The sequence below is a fragment of the Pararge aegeria genome, chromosome 20 (genome assembly GCF_905163445.1).
Source record: "Pararge aegeria chromosome 20, ilParAegt1.1, whole genome shotgun sequence".
Taxonomy (NCBI): Eukaryota; Metazoa; Arthropoda; class Insecta; order Lepidoptera; family Nymphalidae; genus Pararge; species Pararge aegeria.
Window position 1 is genome coordinate 9,626,837 of NC_053199.1, and position 24,080 is coordinate 9,650,916.

At 34.3% G+C, this 24,080-nt stretch overlaps 1 protein-coding gene across 1 annotated transcript; it reads right to left on the reverse strand.

Annotated features, from left to right (window-relative positions):
* Positions 1-7,821: 7,821 nt before the first annotated feature.
* LOC120632879 lies at positions 7,822-23,591 on the reverse strand. Its single transcript, XM_039902918.1, has 8 exons — positions 23,350-23,591; positions 21,844-22,055; positions 20,278-20,390; positions 19,844-19,919; positions 13,240-13,372; positions 11,623-11,722; positions 9,589-9,744; positions 7,822-7,875 (listed from the first exon to the last, which is right to left on the reverse strand). Exons 1-8 carry the CDS (start codon positions 23,589-23,591, stop codon positions 7,822-7,824), a joined length of 1,086 nt encoding a protein of 361 aa, XP_039758852.1.
* Between the last annotated feature and the right edge of the window lie 489 nt (positions 23,592-24,080).

Genomic DNA, 24,080 nt, shown 5'->3' on the forward strand with positions numbered 1-24,080 from the left:
TGTTACCCAAGGAGATAAAAATACTCGTACCTAAAACCGCACACTTATTTGTGCTAGTTTCGTACTTTCATTCATTCACAGGATATAAAATATGATTAGGATTCTGTAAATAGGTTTTCTAGTCAGATCTAGTCGGACGTTTTCGATGCTAATACGGAAGTTTATTACGCGGCTTTAGAATATTGAGTATTGGCCTCCGTCGGGCATAACACTGACGGTATTAGCATCTCATTTACTTTATCTACTTATTCAGTAGTGCTTTTTGTGACTTACTCCGTTTAATGGAATAATTTACTTAGAAAACAAAAACAACAATGCCGAAGAGAAAGCAACGATAAATATTATTTTTGGAAACAGCCTTCCCTTCTTTATTTATTTATACAAGTGTTTCTCAATACTGTTTCTTGTAGTGAAATAGCCAGTTGAATAAAATGCACGAACTACTAATACATATGCAAACGTATATCATTCAAAAACATTTTACTTTGACGGCCGATTGGCGCAGTGGGCAGCGACCCATCTCTCTGACTCCAAGGCCGTGAGTTCGATTCCCACAACTGAAAAATGTTTATTTGATGAACATGAATGTTTTCAGTGTCTGGGTGTTTATCTATATTTTATAACTATTTATGTACATTATTTACAAAATTGTTCATCAGTCATCTTAGTACCTATAACACAAGCTACGCTTACTTTGGGGCTAGATGGTGATGTGTGTATTGTCGTAGTATATTCATTTATTTATTTATATATCAAAAATAAAAATAAATAAAATAAACACTAATGCAATACTGTTGTGCCGGGCAAATAATTGTAGAAAAAAAGAAGTATCGTGTGCATTCATTTAGATATTGACTATTGAAACAATAAAAAAGTCATTCGATTTCTTGGCCTGATTAATGTGTGAAGGATTCTGAAGTTATTTCCACTCTGCAGTGGCGACTTTGACAATTTTTTCAATGCAGTTGTTCTTGGTCATTCATTTAGATATTGACTATTGAAACAATAAAAAAGTAATTCGATTTCTTGGCCTGATTTATGTGTGAAGGATTCTGAAGTTATTTCTACTCTGCAGTGGCGACTTTGACAATTTTTTCAATGCAGTTGTTCTTGGTCATAATAAATAAGCTCTTATGTCGAAAACTGCCATGACAAATATCAATCTGTAATATATTTTATTATATGAGATTACAACAAACAAAACATTAGTTTTTATTATTAAGGTTAATAATATAATGGGGCTATTGCGTCTACCACGTTATTGTAGTGCATTTGAAATGTTCGCGAGGGCTCTTACTGATGACTTTTTTGCCATCAGAAGAAAACCAATAGCATCCATGACGAAAAGAACGTGGGTGAGCAGCAACGGTATTCTGAAGGCATTAATAAATATATACGACTCTCCAATTTACAAGCTCCAATATATTGAACTCCATGTAGGGCTGCCTTGAGGCAGAAATTCTAATTAGTAAATATTCTGTACTTATGATATTAAAATCTCATGTAATTTTTTTGAATTACTTTTTTATTATTTCTGTATTTTAATTATTCTGTTATATAATAAATAATTGTTATTATTATTTATACCTATTTGTTAATTTGACAATCTGGATAAATGCTTGGTTTTATGTGTCTATTTTAATTTACCTTAGATTTATTCTTGAGTGAAATGTTAATCAAGACTGTTTCTTTATTGTTTTACTCTTTAACGTTATCGTATCGGAAGGTTGGAGAACAAGCGGCTAGCAAGCTTCAGCAACTAAGCAAAACATCACTTGATTGCGCAAAGGAACGGAATTTCATTGAAATGCACAAGGTGACGACGGGTCAAAGGGGCTCCGCGTATCCCAATGATATCAGTGTTAGCCTACGTACTCGTACAATGTATTGGCTGCGGAAACACCGGAACTAGCCTTTCGAAGCTGTTACCAATACATGGATCCTAAGTACTTGAAGTGTATAAAATTTTCTTTCTGTTTTTATTTTGTGGAGCAATTTTCTGAGGTCAATACGAAAGCCAATCTGGCTTACGTACTTTGTATACGGCGAAAATCTTTCCAAATATAGAGATTCTATGTAACATAAACACTCCCAGTGCTAATTTTTTCTCGTACTAAACTATCTATTTTAAACAACCCAATCATTACTTGATCTTTTATTCCTAGACAATAGGCATCTCCTGGAAATCAATTTATCTTTTATTCGATGACAGGTAAGATGTTGACTACGTTCTTACTATATTCCTAGACCATCTACCTAATGTTACTCATTTCCAGTACAGTATCAGTACCAAGAAAAAGTAGTTAATTGACGTAGTATCTCTTCTTAGCTTCAATTGATTGAAGACTATAAATTAAAGCACAAAATTAAGAAAACACTGAAACCTTTTACACGACTTCTACTGAAGCATCAAAAACCACTCCACTTTAGTAGTGTTTCTCGCAAAGGCTAATATTCCAAATAACATAAAATTTTGTGCAAGAAAAGTTTGTGAGCTAGCAAAAATCCGCGGGTTTGAAATGTGACGTGCGCGGAGCGTTTCACTGTTTTCGGACACAGTGCACTGCATGCAATAATAGCTGAATGAGCGTACGTTCTTATTCAATTATAATTATAAACCACAGGTTTTGACATATTGTGGAATACAAGCAACAAATACATATATCGAAACCTTGACATACACAGTACAGCATTAACTCATAATAATCTCAAAATAATCAGGCCACTAGAAAAAACTTGATCTTCGATTGTAAGGGCCGTCTTAACTATATCAGCAATTGAATTGGTTGAATAAAATGGAATGAACGAAGTCAATGGACAATTTGCCCGAGTACAAGTCCCACTCAGAAGCTGCTTCGGTATGTCTTTAATGTATTCAGGTATTTATGTAAACTCTTTATTTATACACATCTATGAATTTAAGAAAATAATAAGTATAATACAAAAGGCGGTCTTATCGCTCAGTAGCTATTTCTGCTTAGCTGCAGTAGGCAACCTTAGGATTAGGACACCATGAATTGAATGAGTGAAACGGCAATCCTGTTTTCTTCTTTCTCTAAAAATAAAGTGCCATGTCGCAGGATAGAAAAGAGAAAAAGAGCAGTGCGGTAAAACTTTTTTTTTGACCGTGACTGCAATCTCACCTTATGGTAGTGATGATACAGTCTAAGATGGTAACGGGCTGACCTATGGGTATGACGTTCATATTAAACCTATACCCCTGGTCGTTTTCTACGAGACATCTTACAGGAATATTGAATAGCTGAGCGACTCGTCGTCCGAAGACTACGTTATAAAAGCTCTCTTTAGGGAGAACAGGCTTGTGCCAGTCATGAAGGCACCGGTGCATTCTTAGGAGATCCCGGAGCCTCCCAATATATGCCAGGGATAGTTACCAAGGGGATTTAGTGGGTAAAAATATTAAAAAAACAAAAATTGTCCCGTGCCAGTGGCACATTCCATTAGCTCTCACTAGATTTTTACGAGCACAAAACCCACTGCAGCGATCACAAAACTGTCTCAACATTGGTAAGTTTAAAACTTTTCCATCCATTCTGGTTTTATATAATTTTTGTGGTCAATGAATAAAATATAATACTAAGCCATGTACCCGTGAAGTCGTGCTGAAAATGTTGGCCGCATTTCTACGCAAAACAGGTTGATTGTTTGCCATCACCATATGTGTCAATAAAACGCGGTTTTACTAATATGTGGTCTTAGCATTTCCATTGTACACACGATGTCATTATGTCAGACCATTATACTTAGTGGGTAGTCAAGTAGGAATATTAATTAAGAATATTAATTTTCCATGAGCATGGGGAGTAAACCTATTATTCTAATTAAAGCTAAGCATGTAATAAGCGTTGAAGCGTAGCAGAAAATAATTAAGGTGAAATTATTTTACTTAATAACTGCACAGCGGAGGAAATTGCACCCTGCATTAATCTTAAATGGCTCGGTAACTTTATTATGAATAATTATGAATTTTCCGAGACAAGGAAGTTTATTTAAAGTATGCGGTACTCGGGAATAGGCCATAAAAATTAATATTATACTACACCACTTTTAGCTATAACAAGCTCGTAAGTCTGAAAGCATTTATGGATTAGATTCAATGACCAGGCATATGATTGTATCTAAACAGCATTTCATACAGATCTTTGGGTTTAAAGCATTCGTCATTACCCTTCTATAGTTATCCCTTGATTGCAATCACACCTGGTTGTAAGTGATGGTAACAGGCTAGCGTGTTAGGGAGTATGGCAGTTTTAATAAACGCATACTCCTTATACGTCCCGAAACGTTGAATCGCATAGCGACACGTCTTCGTCTGTAGGGTGGTAACTACCCACGGCAGAAGCCTTAGATTAGATAAAATTCAGTAATAATGCCTTACTGCCCCTTCCGGGAATCGAACCCAAGAACTCCAACTTTAAGCACAGCGATGACCGCTGATGATGAAGAACTCGAAAACGTCATAATATAGTGGTGTTGAAGTCAAGTTTTGACGTGACAACGTCTTATTATTCGGTGGAGCCGGCTGCACGCACAAAAAAATATGACTCATGTGGCGTTACCTCGCTCACCATCGCTTTCCATTTAAGGCTTGAAGTGCAAGCGAGAGCGCGGATCCAGCGACAAAGATGCACAATCGGCCTCTGCGTTCGGCAGCTTTCGACATCTGTCTCTTTCCTACTTGAGTCAGCGATGCGTCCGCGTGGACAGCTGCTATAAATTAATACATTTACATGTTTTCGTCAAGTAAGAAGTGCAGTGAAAAGTGAATATGGTGTCAATTGTGATGAAAAATTTACATAATTATATTTATGCGTACAAATAAATGTAACTTGATCGATTCACTTGTGATTTCAATTTACCTACTTCTCTATCCATACAAAATATCTATCAAACAAATAAAATTAAAATTTTCTTTTGAAAAATGCAACCATTCCATCAGTATTTACCTATGGCGTTGTCACGTTCAACTATCGTCCGTAAACCGACGTTACAGACAACCGATTTTTTCAAGTAGGCACAGTTCAAGGTCAAAGTCAAAGTCAAAGTTAAAAATATCCAGTTAGAGATAATTCACACCCAAGCTTTTTTATCGATTACGTAGTCCTTTATACTATAATAGGACTTTTCTACAAGCTTACGTTTAATACAAAATTTGAACTTTTAAAGAGACATCTCCAAGATGTCAATGGGTATATGTTTAGTTTATGTGCCATATTTCAAATAGGTTAAACTACTAACATCTTATAGACTACATCATCACTTACCACCAAGGGAGATTACAGTTAAGGGCCTAGATGTTAGAAAAAAGGCTAAGTACTAGTATCATCATCCAGTACTGGTGGTAGAGTCACTTAGAGACATGACTTTTCAGAAATGTCTATAAAATATGGCCGAAATATTTTTTTTTCTATCCTTTGACCATTTTGAGATTAATAAAATAATGTGTCCCTTTTAACAAAATATATTAAGTTTTTAATAATAGCATAATAATAAAATATTTATAATAATATGCTCTCAGGCATAATATACTCGTACATGAAGATAAATAAAATCGTTTGGAATTTTTTAACGAGATCTCTGACCTCTCGGTTACTCGATATTCTTTTAAAAACTCTCCTATATTATGAGAGGTGTCGAGAAACCGATAACGCAAAATGAAGGCAGCGACAATATCGTATGATAGCAATTGTCTGTTATCAGGGATCTTTGAGAACCGTGGGGACGCATAGGTTTCACTTTACTGCATATTGAAGTCTTGCGCAAATTAAGATAACTTTACGATAATTGTTACTTCGCTCGGGCAGGTATCTATACCATATAGCTAATAAGTCCGTTTTTTTTTAGCGCGCTAAGCTCTGGAACTACCAGGATCGAAAATCTTTCTTGCCATCAATTGAAATAAAGATTTTTGACCAAGAATTGGGTTAACAATCGCCCAATTCTTGAAAGTAATTCTGATCTTTCATCAAAATTTTCATCCCTAAGCCCCTTAAATAGTGGATGAAAGTTCGTTTAAAGGTTTTAAACCTTGGTATGTATATAAACTTAAGTGTAATATAAATAAATATTTTCAATTAATACCAATAATTTATAAGAATACCACTGGCGGTGCCCCAAAGGGAAACTTTATTAGAGAGAGAAAAAAATTAAAATTTCCACTCCGGCGGGCAAGTCGACGCGGTGGGTCGGGGTATACCTAGCTGTTGTGTAGAATAGCGTAAAAATGCCTGCAGACGAACTCGCGGGGGAGGGGGAGGAGACTATTAGTACATACGTGCGTTTTCATAATCTATTCTACTCATAAAAGGATGCCATATATGATTTAGTTCATAATTTATTTTAATTGGCAAGAATTATTAGTACTTACTTCGGTATAATTCACTCGGAATTTTGTACTATTTAGATTAGTTTTCAGTGGAGCATCGAAACTAGATTTTACGTTAAATAATTACATAGTAGGTAAGTAATCTAGTTTTTGGTAAAAGAAGCAAAAATTGTAAACAAAAGTAGGTAATTGAAAATGTATCATTCCGTTCCCAGCGCGCTAGATTAAAGGTCGTTATTAAGTTATTTATTCAAATGGCAAAATTACATTCTAAGATATAAGTGCTGACAGTTTGAGAGTGGTATTACGTATAAAACCACTAAAGTTGTTGACTAGTTATATCCTAAACTACTTTAAAAACGTGATAAATTTAGAACACACTGACTCCCAGGTGAACTTTTTACAAAGTATGTATAAATTTATATGCCAGATATTTTATTAAATCGACTAGCATTTAATTAAAAGCGATAATAATTTTTATTCTATGTATAAAAATTATTATCGCTTTTATCGCTTTTATGAATTTATCGACAAGTTTTTGGCAGTTTCAAAATAGTACCTAATTGGGTGCATTAGAAATACTATTCTAGTCTTGTATTGAAACTTAGACGGCGAATATACCTTCTGGGGATTTAGTCGTTAATACTTGTTGCTTAGTCAGATTTAAGTGTAATTAAGCATAAAAATGCATGTAACGAATTTAAATAATGTAGAAACGGTATTACAACTCTTTTTAAATTGCTGTCACAATTTCAAATTTTGGAGGACATACCGCTGGAAGTTATAGTATTACAAAACCTTATTTAGGTACCTTACTTAAGGTAAATTTAAATTCTGCGAGTAAAAAGTTTTTCTTTTTATAAATTTAACAATACTATTATTTAGTTACAATAAGTATAATATTAAAATTAGGTCAATTCTATGTGTTTATTTAAATAAATAAATAGTTATCACAAAAATACACATGATTTAAATGAGTACGTACAATATTGAATTAATACTACGAGTATTTACTTTCTATTCATACGTATTGCACAGAATGCGAAATAATTTTATGATGTCCATTGAGGAGTTCTGTATTCACGAAATTTGTATGAAACCACTCAAACAATACAAAATATCAAATAAAATTTTAAAATTGTTCAATAAATAAAAAGCGATGCTAAAAGTAACATTTTTGTATTTATTAAACAGCGGGATTTATTTGGAATCCAGATATTTAGAATAAATAGTAAAAATTGTCCGCGTTTTAACTCTTTTTTTTTAAATCCTATAAGAACCTTTTGATTTCCCGGGATAAAATTTCATCACATGTATGCATGCAACCTAACTTGAAAAATTCCGCCAACGTCAGTGAAGTGCATGAGCATATTTCTAAGAATACAATGAGTTGCTCAGTTTATGTACTACCTAATTGTGAACCCAAAGTTGTCTACTCTAGTGCACTTTTGTGCTTTTTGTAAGTCCATATTAGTTTATTTTTTCATTTGATTCAAAACAGCAAAGCCTTTGTAAGTCCAATTCATAACCTGGAAAAAATAGTATGCTTGAGTAAACACGTTTAATTAATTGATGTTTCTCAATAAGTTTAAAATAAGAAATGGCATTAAGTTATATTACATAAAGGCAAATGATGAAGTTAAGTTATATGTGTGTTTTCTTTCTTTCTATACTTGTATATCAATCAATCAATATGTTTTTCTATTCCTTTGTTTTTCTTTTGTTTTTTTTTTAGTAGCACTAGAGATTTTTGCATTAACTTGCTATGGCAGCTAATTTTAATTTTTGATAAACCTAGAGTTAAGATTATCTGTCATAGTAAGTGTTACTTGGATCTACATCGTATCGCCGTACTGTTCCCTACAATATTATGTGGATAGTGTTGTGGATGAAATATTAACCCCATTTTTTTTTTTTTTTATTTTTATTTATTTATTTCCAACTTACGACTAGTTTACAGGAATTTCCTAATGCACTAGCGTAGATACTACCTACACACTAAACTTTACAAGAGTAGCAAATGCACCACAAAGCAACCTTTGTGAGTTCAGTCAGAGTACAACAAAACAGATCCGTTCTCTCAGCTATGTCGTTTAGGGTGCGAATCGCGCGCGTCAGCGGCGCCTTGTTGAGCAAGTTGGTTCGTCCGCGCGGCACCGCCAGCAGGGGCGGCCTGCGCCTGCGCCACACGAACCGGTCCGGGGCACAGAGATTAATCTGACCTAAAACGTCCGCCTGCGTCCGTTTTGTTTAGATTTAAGAGTTATACCTAATATGTATATGTTTCCCATCCCAAATAAATAAAATAAAATAAAATGATGATAAAACTTGGCTACTAGTGACACTGTGAGATGGTGGTGACTAAAAACCACCAAGCAATAAAAAAATTCCAAATTTCGTTTTTATTAAAGTAAGTTGTTGAAATCGTCGACCCACAATAATTTATTTGTTTATTTATTTAAACAACTTTAATGCATAATATAGGAAACACACAAATAAATACTTACTTAAATACTCGCATAGTAATGTGCAAAAGGCGCCCTTATCACTAAAAGTGATCTCTTCCAGGCTACCTTAACTAATGGAATAAGGTAATAAGTGCCGGGAAATCGAAATTCTATACATACATAGATTTACCCACTAAATTATGTGGATAGTGTTAATTATAACACATAAATAATTAATGTAATAGTATTCATATATATATATAGTGACTTCTTACTAATAAAAACGTACGTTACGTTTACGTAAACAATATATATAAACAACTGATAGGAGCCTATCAAAGACTATGGGATTATACTTTTAATTTAGATATGTTTATCATGATTCTTTATCCTGCTCTTTACACAGAAACAATTAGTAGTGCAGGTTTTACTAGTTATAAGAGACCTAAAAAGGTGCGGGTGAAGGCTTTTATTGAACTTAAAAGTTGAAAATCCTCTATAAGATCACTGTAATATATAATAATATTATTTAGCTTGTCCAGCTAAGATTATGGTCCACAATATAAATGGATTTGGTTTGTTTTATCCTACTCAAACCGGCTAAATCTTATTCACTCTCTTCAATGTAAGACAAAAAATCCAAACTCATCGCCACCATATATGTTTTCAAAAACGCTATCTACGCTGCACGTTTCAATCTCCGGAGAATCCTCAGGGACCGTTGATTGTAGAACGCAAAAGAATTGCGAACTATCCAACCGGGGTTTTTAGGTTTTCATAAATGTAAAAACTTACCTTTCCAAATGTCGCCATAGATATAGGTAATAGTTTAGAAGCGTTTATAACAAGATCTTGTTGGTTTCTTACAATGAATATGATAATGTTCTTCTTCATATCTTGGGCTAAATAGATCCAAGGGAAACAATAAACAATTGTCGACAGGCAGGATCCCTGAAATTTCAATGATGATGTGACATAACTCAACCTTCGTCATCTCAGGTTTTTGGACTTATCTGTGGACAGATGGGCATAGACTTGTGGAGATATCCACACGCTACTGTTTTGTGCTTTTTTTATCTAGCGACTCCGAGTTTTATGTCAAATGAACATTTTATGGGTGGTCTAACAACATTGCGCTTTCTAACGCTCCAGCAAATTGGAACCCCAGCATCCATCGGCTTTTTAAGCTGTGTGCCCCGCCCACTGCCAGTTAAGCTTTGCAGTTCACTGTGCTATGTCGGTAACCATGTTATTTCTACGGACCTCCTCATTCTCCAGATGCTTCAATTAAAACTATTTTTATTGCCCCCTAAATTTCTCTGATCCTCCTCATTAGGCCCATAGTTATTAGGCCCCTTAGATTATTTAAAAATCGAGTAGTATAAGTACTCATCTATGTTTTAATATGATAAAATATTAAATTTTATATATCTATGTTTAAAGAAAAACAAAATTCAATTATTACAAGGATACTTATATTATAACTAGCTTCTGCCCGCGACTTCGTCCGCGTGGACTTCAGAATTGGGTCTGAAGCATCCTAACATGGTTACTATTTCAGAGATCGGTATAGAAAGCGCATGTCCTTTTCCATCGCATACTAAGTTTCCAAAAGCCGTCTGCCCGCGCCTTAGCTCGTAAACTTCTTAGGGAATTGAGAAAAAAGGTAGCCTATATTCATTTCCATATCAAAGGCTACATGCATGCCAAATTTCATCCAAATCCGTTCAGGCGTTTTTGCCTGATTGAGTAACAAACATCCACACTTTCACATTTATAATATTAGTAGGATTGCACTTTTAAAACATCCAGCCTGTTTGTTGTGTGACTCTAGCACCGGTTTAGAAGGCAGATTTCGGCAAGATATAGTTCTTATCACTTATGTAGCGATGAAAGCACAATGGGTAGGAGTTCGCCATCACTTTCGGGGGCGGACTTCAATCCTAGCACGCTCTTCTAACTTATCTTATGTGCGTTTGAAGTTATTAAATGATCACTTGCTTAAACGGTGACGGGAAATATCGTGAGGAGACCTGCATGCCTGAGAGTTCTCCATAATGTTCTCAAAAATGCGTGGTGAACTACGGCCTTAACCCCCTTCTAATTTTGAAAGGTTACCCGTGCCCTGTAGTGGGCCGGTAAAAGGTTGATATGATGATGATGATGATGTAGATCGATCTTACCTTTTCCGTTATAATGCTCCCTAAATAACAATCAATGTAAAGCATTATTATCATTATAAATAAATATCCAAATATCCATACCAGGTCCATTATATTGTTAAGTGGGTTCGGGATCTAGAAAAAATATAATATTGTTCATAGAGAATTTCATCGAGTATTGTACAAAAAAAAAATAACATTTCAGCAGATTGGCGCAGTAGGCTCGACCCTGCTTTCTGAGTCCAAGGCCGTGGGTTCGATTCCCACAACTGGAAAATGCTGGTGTTATGAACATGAATGATTTTCAGTATCTGGGTGTTTATCTGTATTTATGTATATTATTCATAAAATTATTCATCAGGTATCTTAGTTATCTTAGTACCCATATCACAAGCTACGGTTACTTTGGAGTTAGATGGCAATGTGTGTATTGGTGTAGGTATATACATTTATTACCCTGATATTATTTTTTTAACCTGTTATGGGTATGGTAGTAATATTAAGTCCCTAATTGGTACCTAGGTGACATCGCACCGGAACGCTAAATCTCTTAGCAGCACATCACTGTCAGTGGGGTGATAACTAGCTACGGCCGAAACCTCTGACCAGACAAAATAATACAACTCCAAAGGAAACATATAAAACAAAATAAATAAAAAGTGCTTACCGAAAAAAATTGCACTGCAGTCGTGCAAATAATAATCGTATTTATCAAAAAGAACAGTAGAAATTGGCCTCCAAAAGTTCTTGCAATTGTATCAACAAATCTGAAAATTGTAATAAACCGTAACCGCAAATAAAATCAATTATCAGTTTAACCGATTGACGTCCACGGCTGGGCATAGGTCGTTTTGTAGGAAGTTCCAAAATCCACAATCCTTCATTTACTGTTCCCAGGGGCTCCCAGCGACAAGCATGATGTCGTCTGCCCACATTGTTGCTGCTTTTACCGGTGCGGGTTCGCCATTCTAGCACCTTAAGGCCCCAACGTTCTTCAAGATATGTGCCCGTCCAACTGCCTCTTCATCTTCGCGACTCGCTGAACTATGCCGGTAACTCTAGTTCATCTACGAATGAAGTTAATATAACTTACCTAATTATATTATATCCTAATAGCGGTGTCAAAAGCCATAGTCAAAGTCAAATATTTCTTTATTCATATAGACACAAAGATAGCATTTTATATGCATTTTAGAAATTAATATATTGGATAATTCCTTCAGTGTAGGTAAAAACTTTATATTATTATAAAATGCTTAACAATAAACTTGAATATCTATGTTTTTTAATAATTTTGGAATTCTGGTTTCCTAGGATTCAAATATCATTTCTCCTTTAAGATGAGTTGACTGACAAAGCTGCATTATACAAATGAACAAAAATACAAACAGCACTTATAAATCATTCATGTTGAAAATTTAAATACTATAAGAACTAGCTCCTTAGGAAACACTTACAGGGAGCGTTGCCCTAATCTTTCGTAAAGGTCGTAGTCTCATCGTTAGGCAAAATGTTTAAGGTTATACAATTTGCAAGTCTAAGTTTAAATGGTTTAGTTAAAAGGACTGCGGGTAGATTGGGAGGACCAAATTAAGTTTAGTAAATACTAGTATTAGACAAACATTCGTGTGTTTATTCTCAGCACAGTCTAATTTAATGCAATAAATTTAAGCTCATTTGAAAAGTCTGTTTTAAGTAACAAATAAATAAAGGACCTTTATTAAGTTTGGAACCCCCACTTTAGTTTGAAGTTTACGAATGTATTTTATAAATTTAAAATATAAATTTGAAACATATGAGGAGGTTTGTGTTAATACAACTGACATCTCCTTACTATGTTAGAATAAAAATAATAAAAATAAATATTTCAATATGTATTAGACATTGTAAGTATTAATAACAAGCTATTTAACAAGGTAATACTTATTTAGTTTCCATGAATGAGAACATAATATGGAATATACACATAGTTTGGAGAACTGATTAGCGTTGGAATCCCAAGGTGCTGGAACGGCGACCTCGAACCGATAAACGCAGGGTTAGTAGACTCCCGCCGAGGTGGGCGGATGGCAAAAAGCGGCTCAGGACCATGTAATTTGGAACTCACTACAAAATAGTTATGTCCAGCCGTGGACGTCAATCGGTGAAAATAATGACATTCATTTCTCATTTAAAAAGCGTTGCAAATATAAAATGTAACTTAACCAATCTCAAGCTCAGCATAATAATGATGTTTACATAACAAAAAAAAAAAATTAATACACTAACAAGCTTGTTAACTTACTTTATAATGGCACAATGATGAACGATGTTCTTTTTAAATTCATCCTTAAAGGCTTCATTTATCTCGTAATTCCGTGCCTTAACGAGCTCTTTCATGTTCTCGAAGTTATAAATTAAAACGTCCAATTGGCTGACTGCAATAAAATAAAATGTCAGCGAACACAACCCAGGGTAAACACGTATTAAAATATTTCACTCTATTTAAACCTCTATTGGTGAGGGAACAAGATGACAGTGAAGTTGAACTGAGAGCAATTATAGCCAAGAACTCCCAACTGAAAGGTGAACTAGCAGAGTTAAACAGTGCACACAATCTGGTCATAGAGGAACGCGACCAACTCCAGAAGGCAGTCAGCTCATTTGAACAATGCATATCAACCTATGAAGAAGCTCTAGGGAAAATTTCTATGTTGGAGGGAGAATTAAGTAGGGCATGTTCAACAATCAATGACCTTCAATCACAATTACACAGTGCTGAAATACTATCAACAAATAATCTGTACGATGAACTTGTTGCTTCATCCTCAACAATGCCAATGTGTATCGATCTGACTTGTGATAGTCCTTGTATTAAAAACCCCAAGCCTCAGCAACATTCCTGTTCCTATTTAAATAGCCATAACAAAATAAAAAAATACATTAAAATAAGTAAAATAATTAAAAAAACTCAAACTTTAATAAAAAAACAAAGGGCTGGCACAAAAAACCTGGCATTAAGAAAGGAACGCTCAGTTTTAGTAAATAAATTAAACACCCTTTCATTATCCTCTCAGAGAAGTAGAGAAAACTATGAAAGTGAAATTCAAAGCCTCAATGATGTAATTAAACAATTGGAGGACTCACTTAAAACTGTAACCATTGAATATGAGCTATCACAAAGGCAGATTGATGAACAAATTCTGGCAGCTGATGAGTTGTTAGCCCTAGGTACCTACAACATGGCTCGCTTTGAGTCTTTAGCAAATAAATGTAACTGTACTCATGAGATACCTATGACTAACCTAAAATTATGTGATACAGTATCTTCCAACCAATTAGAAACATGCCTGGAGCAGTGCTCAACTGTCATACCAGACCCTTCACCTTTATTAAAAAGTATGCCTGAAAAACAGACAATTATATTTTCCGACATGTTAGGTAAAGGTTTTGGACCTATTATGAACCATTACCTTGATCACTCAGTGACTAATAGATGTTCACCGGGGGCTAGTTTCGATTATCTTATTAATAGTTTGAATAGTGACTATTTAGATGTAAATAAAAATGTTGTTCTCTTAATAGGAGACAGTTTGAATGTCAAAAAGCATCAAATTATAAGATGCATTGATAAATTACTAGCTTTACATAGTAAAACTCAATGTAAATTCGTTATGTGTGCCTTTCCTTACTGTGGCACATTTAGTTCAAAGCAGAATGAACATATTTATAATTTAAATTTATTAATTTATAACCTGACATGCCGTCATAGTGACGCAGTTTTTTATTTTGACATCAATAAATCCATGTCATCCCTATTGTCTAGAGATAGTTTAATTTTATCTAAGAAAAGTAAGCATCACTTGGCATCTTTACTAGCTTACAACTTAAATGATACTGTTACAAGTATTGTAACTAAGTCTATTGACACCTCTACATATTGTACTTCAAGTACCACCAATATTTCTAATATTGACCCTAGTACTTGTTCTAGTACTATAATTAATTCAAATAGTTATTTAAACTAGACAGTGAGACAACGGGGAAGCTCTGTAATATGAACATTGTACATCAAAACATACAGAGCTTCACCGGCAAAGAATTAGAAATAGAACTGTTTGTTGAAAAATTCAATATACACATATTGTGTATAACTGAGCATTGGCTCACTGGAGCACAAATAGCAGTTAACATCAATAACTTCAAAATGTCAAGTGTGTTCTTTAGAAAGACTGCTATTCATGGTGGATCCTTAATTTTTGTACGCAATAATATAACATGTAAGGAGCGAAAAGATATAGTTAGTCTTTCTGTGGAGCGCATAATTGAACTGTCTTGTGTGGAGCTGGAGCGTTTTATAATAGTGTGTGTGTACCATCCCCCCTCAGGTGATTTCAACCAATTCGAGGATGTAATGGAAGATGTCCTTAAGCGATTGTGTATGTCTACTAAAAATGTAATAGTATGCGGGGATTTCAATGTTGATATCTTATTACATAATACTACTACGACTAGGTTGTTAAACTTATTTAAATGCTTTAATTTGAATAATGCTTTCGATGAACCTACTAGAATCACAGCAACTTCAGCATCTTGTTTAGATAATATTTTTTTTAACTGTGATATCTTAGGTAAATCGATATTAAACAATTTAAGGTCAGATCATTGTGGCCAACAAATTACTGTTGTTGGTACAAATAGAAATAAACATATTGTTAAGTACAGGCCGATAACTCAGAGTAAACTGACGCGATTTGAAGGTGAAATATCAGCCAAAATTCCTGCTCTCTTTTTTGAAAACTGTCATCCCGACAATCTTTATCGTACGCTTTTCAATGAAATAGAAAGTGCATTTAATAAAGTATTTACTTTTAAATACATAGATTCTAATAAAAAAATGAGGTTTAGTGATTGGGCGACAATAGGCATTTACAAAAGCAGGGATAAGTTGTATGAGCTATATGATGAAAAACAATACAATCAGACTCCAACCTTCCTTGAATATGTAAAAAGTTACTCCAAAACATTTAAAAATGTTTGTAGACAAGCTAAGTCGCTATACATTAAAGATCGGATAGTAAAATCTGAAAACAAAATACAAACAACCTGGAAAATTGTTAATAATGAATCTGGGAAAACTAAATCTCGAGACGGAAATTTTGAATTAATTATTAATAATAATATGGTAACTACTGATACAGAAGTTGCTAGTACTTTTGAAAACTTTTTTCAGAATGTTCCTATTTTGTTAACAGATTCACTAAATTCCTCACCTACTGCAGCTCAGAATTTATTAAGAGGCAACATTAATGAGTGCAAAGTTTTATTTCATTTCAAACATATAGATGCATCGGATATCAGTAAAAACTTCAAGTTGTTAAAATTAAAGAAAACAGGTGATATATGGGGAATGTCGGTAAAGGTAATATCTCAAATTATTGACGTCATTGCTCCTCTTTTAGCCATAATTTTCAATGAATGTGTTGATTTAGGTACTTTCCCGAACCTAATGAAACATAGTAAACTCATTCCTCTATTTAAATCTGGTAATAAAAATGATATAAACAATTACAGACCTATCTCAATCTTACCAGCTCTTAGTAAGATATTTGAAAAAATTATATTAAATCAACTCTTATATCATTTTAATGTAAATAACTTACTACACCCTGAGCAGTATGGCTTCACTAAAGGTCGTAGCACAACGGACGCAGGCGCTAAATTTATAAAACATGTTTATGATGCCTGGGAATGTTCACAGAACGCCATGGGTGTTTTTTGTGATCTATCTAAAGCTTTCGATTGTGTTGATCATAAAACCTTGCTTCTTAAGCTAAGCCACTATGGTATCCAAAACGTTGCACTAAATTTGGTTGCCTCTTATCTCAGCAATAGAACCCAAAGAGTTTGCATAAATGATGCAAAGTCTCAGGGTTCAAATACCTCAATGGGTGTCCCACAAGGCTCGATTTTGGGTCCTTTTCTATTTTTAGTGTATATAAATGATCTACCGTACCATGTCAGTGGAACATGCGACATTGTATTGTTTGCAGATGATACATCTCTAATTTTTAAGACTGATAGGAGTAAAGATAACTCTGACGAAGTAAACCGTGTTATGTCGCATGTGTCGCACTGGTTTACAGTTAACAACTTACTTTTAAATGCAAAAAAAACAAAGTGTGTCGAATTTATCTTACCAAATGTAAAGAAAATTGATAAAAATATAATGATAAATGGTGAATCACTAAAAATAGAGACTTCCACAGTTTTTCTGGGCGTGACCTTGGATAATAAGCTACAGTGGGGTGCCCATATAGATTCACTAGCGGGTAAACTAAGCTCGGCTGCCTACGCAGTCAGAAAAATTAGACAGATTACTGACGTTGAAATAGCTAGGCTAGTTTATTTTGCGTACTTTCATAGTGTTATGTCCTATGGAATCTTGTTATGGGGTAAAGCAGCTGATATCGAAACTATATTTATATTGCAGAAAAGAGCTGTACGGTCAATATATAAACTTAAATCACGCGAATCCCTCCGTGAGAAGTTTAAAGAAATAGGCATACTTACTGTAGCTTCACAATATATTTATAACAATATAGTATTTGTAAGACAACATATTAGTCTTTATACACAAAAAGTGGACATAAACAGTCGACTTACAAGAAATGGTCATAAATTAGTGTCATCTGCATATCGTCTGCGTAAGGTACAGGGATCATTTGTGGGATTGAGTATACGCTTTTATAATATGATTCCTAAGGTGATTTTGGACCTGCCAATGCACAAGTTTAAAGAATTTGTTAAAACACATTTATTAGAGCGAGGTTACTATACAATTGATGAATTTTTTAATGACAAGGTTGCTTGGAAGCATCCGGCTCCGCTTTCAGCTCTCACAAGATAGAAAAATGAATGTTAAAATACAAAATGTAAATTGTTGATGTTGGAAAAGAGCAACTGCTGAGTTTCTTGCCGGCTTCTTCTCGGTAGAATCTGCCTTCCGAACCGGTGGTAGAATCACTACAAACAGACAGACTTGACGTTTCAAAAGTGCTTATATTAGGCCTACTTGAAATAAATGAATTTTGAATTTGAATTTGAATTTATTACTTGTAGTAGACTTATTTCTGTATTGGATAGAAGCAATCGTTACTTTGCGGAATTCCATGACATGATATACAATGATAATCACGCTTAATTTGCTGTGCTCCGCGAAAAGCAGGGGAATCTGTAATGCCTTATAGAATAACTTCTTCAACCCTTATACCCCACACCAATAAGATTTTCGGCAATGTACCCTCTACACACTTTCGCTCCAGCATCCTCAGGAGATGTTGACTTTACAATAACTAACTGTTAATTTTATTAGCTAAATGTGCTTAGAGAGTACAATGCCGAAGGTCTGTTTGAGCATAAGAATTATTGGATATGAGCGGGCGTTACTTTGCGGAATTCCATGATATATTATGAAAATTAAGCTTAATTTGCTCCGCGAAAAGCAAGAGAATATGTTTGGTGTAATTCTTCAATTATAAATAAAACATAAAGATTCTCCTGCTTTTCGCGAATTTTTTTTTTTTTACAACACACACATCGCCATCTAGCCCCAAAGTAAGCGTAGCTTGTGTTATGGGTACTGAGATAGCTGATGAATATTTTTTTATGAATATAATACACATAAATACTTATAATATACAGATAAACACCCAGACACTGAAAAACATTCATGTTCATCACACAAATACTTTCCAGTTGTGGGAATCGAACCCACGACCTTGGACTCAGAGAGCAGGGTCGCTGCCCACTGCGCCACTCGGCCGTCAGTGAATGTATAACAAATGAAGCTTAATTTTCATAATATATAATTGAAGAAGTTATAAATTACACCGTACAGATACACCGACAGACTTTTCGCAGAGCATAGCTAATTAAGCTTGATTTTCATTGGCTTATTTCTACCGCTAACCAGCATTAATGCAATGTTTTGTTCCGGTCTTGAAGGCGTAGTTAACCTTACGCCTCAGTCCTTCATAATGTTAATAAATAATAAATAAAAATAAAATCATTCAATCATAAACAAAATTGAGAGATTAACATAAAATAAAAATAAACACACTCAGATTTAAAAAAAAAAAAAAAACAATAATTAATTAAAATCTAAAATTAAAATAAGAATAAATTAAATTACAATTCAAATTCAACCAATTTTGCCAATGTTTAAAAAATAAGTTGTCAGGGGATGCCTGAGGGACGAATCTACGGAACTTATTATTAGAATTTTCGACGGTTTCCCAGAAGCACAGCGTATAAGTCGGGGACTCCGGCATCGGCAAACATGCCCGACGCACTGCAATACCTCGTCTTTTTCAAAAGGCGGAGTGCGTCGTCGTACTGTCTGAGGGTTTTAAAGAATCTAAAAGGAAAAGGAGGTTTTATAGGTTTTCCACTTACCATCTGGTTAGTCTGTCAATTGTTACTATAAAAAAAGACTTAATTATACGATGAAGAATGATAGTTATGACGAATAGAGTGTGGTAAAGATAATAAAAACAGTCTATATACTTGCGGATACTTTTTTTTAAGAATATTCGACAACTATCATTAGCTTGTCTGTGTTAGAGATATTATCATGCCAATAGCGGCAAAGTGCTCAACATAAATCTCACGTTAACAAGGAAGAAAAAGACCAGCATAAAACCATTAGCGAGTTTCTTTTCAATTTCTTATTGATACATATTGAAAATTCCAAAAAACCTTTGTTGTAAGAAAAAAATATCTTTCATATTATCTTCATAGATCCAACCGCAGAGTTTTACCCCAAAGATCCTTCAATTGGATCTTTGAAAAAAGGTTTTTGATATTTTTATATCAAACGACATTTTAATAAGAACTTTTATACTTACTTGTGCATAGCATGAATGCCCATCTCATAGTTTGCAGGGACGACAAAACAAGAAGTATTACGGGTTTGTAGAGAATCTACGGGACAAAACTCATAAATATACAAAATAATTAATAACTTTTATATTAACTTATCTATAGCATGTATAGCGAGTGATTAGCTGTTAGAGTTTATCTTACTAAATCTATAAAAAAAATCTACATTAAAATTTCCAATAAATAAGTATTAATTTTTTTTTTCCAAAAAGTTAAAATGTAAAGATATTAGACAAGAAGTGAATTTAATGAAAAAAGCTTAAAAGCTTGTGTTTTTATAACAGTTAATAATGAAAAATATGTACACAATAATAAACACGCCTTTTTTCTATTTATTATATTTTTCTAATAGAATAAGTTGGTACGAGCATTTTGTGTTGTTGAATTACACAATACTGACCTGATAGACGCATAGGAAATTGAAGTACCGCCCGTTAGCATCGAAAAATATGAAATCCATTTTTACAGGCAACGCTTGAAATTTTTTTATTCCCGGTACCACTATTATATGAACTGCGAAAATTATATTACTTTTATTATTTACGGATTTAAATATTTTTTTCAAACAGTGCGGGCTTCTTATTAAAACAATCAATAAAGCTTGTGTCTCAAAATCTGCCATGCTAATGAAAAAGGCTAAGCAAAAAGCTACGTTATATTTTTTTAAAGTAATAATTGACGGACCAAGGAGATGGCCAACCTGGTGGTGAGTTAAAAAATATTGCCTGTAAACAGAGTAACACTCTGCAGTGCATGCAAAGACCACGTCCTACAAATTGCTACCCTGTGTCCGTGAGGCGTAGGTGTTAAGCCTCATGTGTCTGTAATTATACGGGCAAAAACGCGCATCAGACCGGATCACAGCAATGCTATTTGATGACAGAAATAAGCTTGACAGTAGTATTTCCCCGGACGAGCTCTGTCACAAAAAACTCTACTACTATTAAACTAACTCGTTATATTTGGAAACAGGAAACGGAAAGACATAGAAAAAAATTAGCAAGTGCAAAGTATGCAGATAAAGCTCCATCTACATACCTTTTGCTATGTGTTAAAAGTCTGAAACTAAGTTAAAGTAAAATGTGCAAAAATTGCCATATTCATTAGCACTTTAGTCAGGCATTTCGAAAAATAAAATAAAATTTTAGTATATGAGGCTTTTTACTGGCAACCTGCATGCAAAAGCTTAAATATTGAGACCACAGAATTAAGATCATACAGAAACCGTGTAGACTAATATTGAAGCACCAAAAACCACTCCGCTTTAGTAGTGTCCCTCTAACAGGCGTTTAGTCACTGCCTTCCATTTAGCAGTTGACAGTAATTATTTTTACCTTTAATATTCTAAACTTTTACAATAATACGGAGAAAGTGGGAAAAGTTTGTAAGCTAGCAACATATCGCGAGTGTGAAGTGAGACGTGAGCGCGGCGTTTCACTTTTATTGGACGCAATGCACTTCTTGCAATAATAACTGAAAGGGAAACTGAACTAATTCTGTATGTTCTTAATTCTGTGATTCAAAAACTCCAACATGGCTGACATAAGAAACAAAAATTCACAAAGAATATTTCAAATGAGACCGTCTAACGACTGATAGGTATTTTGTATAAATACCAAAAGAATAAGAATTGTAGTGTTATTGTTTTTGCCTCTGTGTAAAAGTACACTACTTTTTCGATATGTCAAAATGTGTATTCTGAAGGAAAATGTAAAAGGTAGATACTAAATTTATAACATAGATTAAATGGAAATAGTCCCTATAGATATCTACTATACATATTACATATGACCTGAAATAGGTAGCTGCAAGAGCAAGGCGGAGAACTTGTGTGGTGGCGTGCTTTCGGACATGTCTATGTCCAGCAGTGGACGTTTGTAGGCTGACGATTAAGATAATGATACGTATATAGCTATAATTATTTTCACCTCTTTCTTATTCGAAATATGATACTTAGTATGGGTACCTGCAATATCAACACCTGCACTTGCAAAAATCGAAAAGAAAAGCTTCTTGGACAGTTTGACGCTTCGCTCAACAATTCTTTTTTCAGGAAGTGAAAAGTGCAGGAATTCTTTTCTTTGCATTTGCTTCTTCAATTCCAATAATAAATTGCGCCGGTAGCTCAAATCCAGTAATATCAAAGAAATTAACAGTTCCGTCAGTACCAAGTTTATTCTGTGAAAATGTTTGTGGAATCATTTATTCTAGAACTGTCGAAGAAAAGGCGACTTATAAGTACCCAAGCTCCCGTGTTAATGTAAGTTTGCAGTTTCAGCGAATTTTTATGACTCAGCTCTTTATATTTTGCTGTCCCGAAGGAATGCAGTTTTGTATTAGTTCCAGTATTTGAACTCTAAATCTTTAATAGCTTTTAACGGCTGTTTGCGATCTTAAAAGGTGTGATCAATAGTCAGAGTCGCATGTTGTAATCGGCGACGGCCGATTAGCACAGTGGGCAGCGACCCTGCTTTCAGAGTACAAGGCCGTGGGTTCGATTCCCACAACTCGAAAATGTTTGTATGATGAACATGATTTTTTTTCAGTATCTGGGTGTTTTTATATATATTTATGTATGTTATTCATAAAAATATTCATCAGTCGTAGTAAATATTTTCTTTTAGTATATTTTGATATCGTAGTATATTGAGTTATTTAGAAAAAACGATATTACATTTCCCTATCATGAGAAAGAAGTTAACGCATGTCCTCAGTTGTGGTATATCGACAAAGTTTATGATGATAATGAGTTGAAGAGTATCTTTGTCTGTACTCTTAAATTCATTACTCACTCACTCACTCATTCATAACTAGCTAACTACGGCCTCCCAGGCCGTGGTTACCACCGTACAGACAAAGAGGTGCCGCCAAGCGGTTAAGCGTTCGGGTACGACGCCTTCCTAGCACAGTCAAGACTGCGTAAAGTTAAAATGATCCTATTATTTCTGTGACATTAAATTCGGATGCGAAGGCTTAGCTCTAAACTCTTGTCAGGTATTTTTTTCTTATATTCAAATTCTTGATGGCTCTCTGGCCAGGTATTCGTTACTAAAATTTTAAGTAATTAAGTACAGCTGAAATAAACTAATCAGGTAATCCATAGATGACTTGATAATTGACCCACGTTAACTTCCAGTACGGTGTTTTTTTTTGGTTGCCGATTTTTTATGAAGATTTGAAGTTAAATCAATTACACCGCATATAGATTCTTATTTCGGACACACATAGATTTTTATTTCCAACTAATACTAATATTGTAATCGTTTCTTTGTTAGTGATACGCGTTTTTGGAAATTCTTGTAATAGTTATCAAGCAATTTAGTAAAAAGTACCAACTACTTCGGCGTCCGTAGAGATGAGATTCGCACGAAATATCCGAAAGAAGTTTTATTCATGATTCCGGGTGTGTTTATTGTTATTGTGTTTATGTTATAAACACCATTATACCTTAGTACAAAAATCTGAAACTTACATGCCAGCCGCTTCTTGTACCTCGGCATTTTCAGACATGATCAATCTGACAAAGTACAAGAACTGACCTGTTATCGGTAATACAAAAACGAAAACACCAAAAACAATACGACTGAGCAAAATAAACCAAAATATATACGACTTTGGGTTATGCGACGTGAAAAAGTAGAACCCGGTCAATTTAAGGGCCCTAATTTGCAACGAAATGTGTCGAAAAAGGTCGGTGTTTCCAGACGTCTCCATATTTCAGCGAGCGCTACTGTAATGAACTTAACATAAATTATGATACGCCGTGAAACCAAGTATATTGCTCATAAGGCTGTTTAGGTGTTTTAATGAAATTAGGGTTCCTTTCAAACGGATTCATATAATTACCATAACATTAAAATATAATAATTCGCTTGCAATATGAATAAGCCTGGATTCTTAACTTCATACTGCCAACAAAGTAAAATAAATAATAAATAAATAAATATACTACGACAATACATCGCCATCTAGGCCCAAAGTAAGCGTAGCTTGTGTTATGCGTATTAAGATGACTGGTAAATATTTTTATGAATGATATACATAAATACTTATTATGTACAGATACACACCCAGACACTGAAAAACAATTTTTCCAGTTGTGGGAAACGAACCGAACGGCCTTGGACTCAGAAAGTAGGGTGGCTGCCCACTGCGCCAATGGGCCGTCAAAAGCAACAGTAGCACAAATACCAAACTATTAAA

Coding starts and splice junctions, on each gene's coding strand:
- LOC120632879 (XM_039902918.1), bottom strand. CDS start 23,591: ATGGAGACGTCTGGAAACACCGACCTTTTTCGACACATTTCGTTGCAA. Junction 9,745..11,622: donor CTGCAGTGCAATTTTTTTCG/GTAAGCACTTTT, acceptor TTGAAATTTCAG/GGATCCTGCCTGTCGACAAT. Junction 7,876..9,588: donor CTATGGCGACATTTGGAAAG/GTAAGTTTTTAC, acceptor TATTTTTTCCAG/GTTATGAATTGGACTTACAA.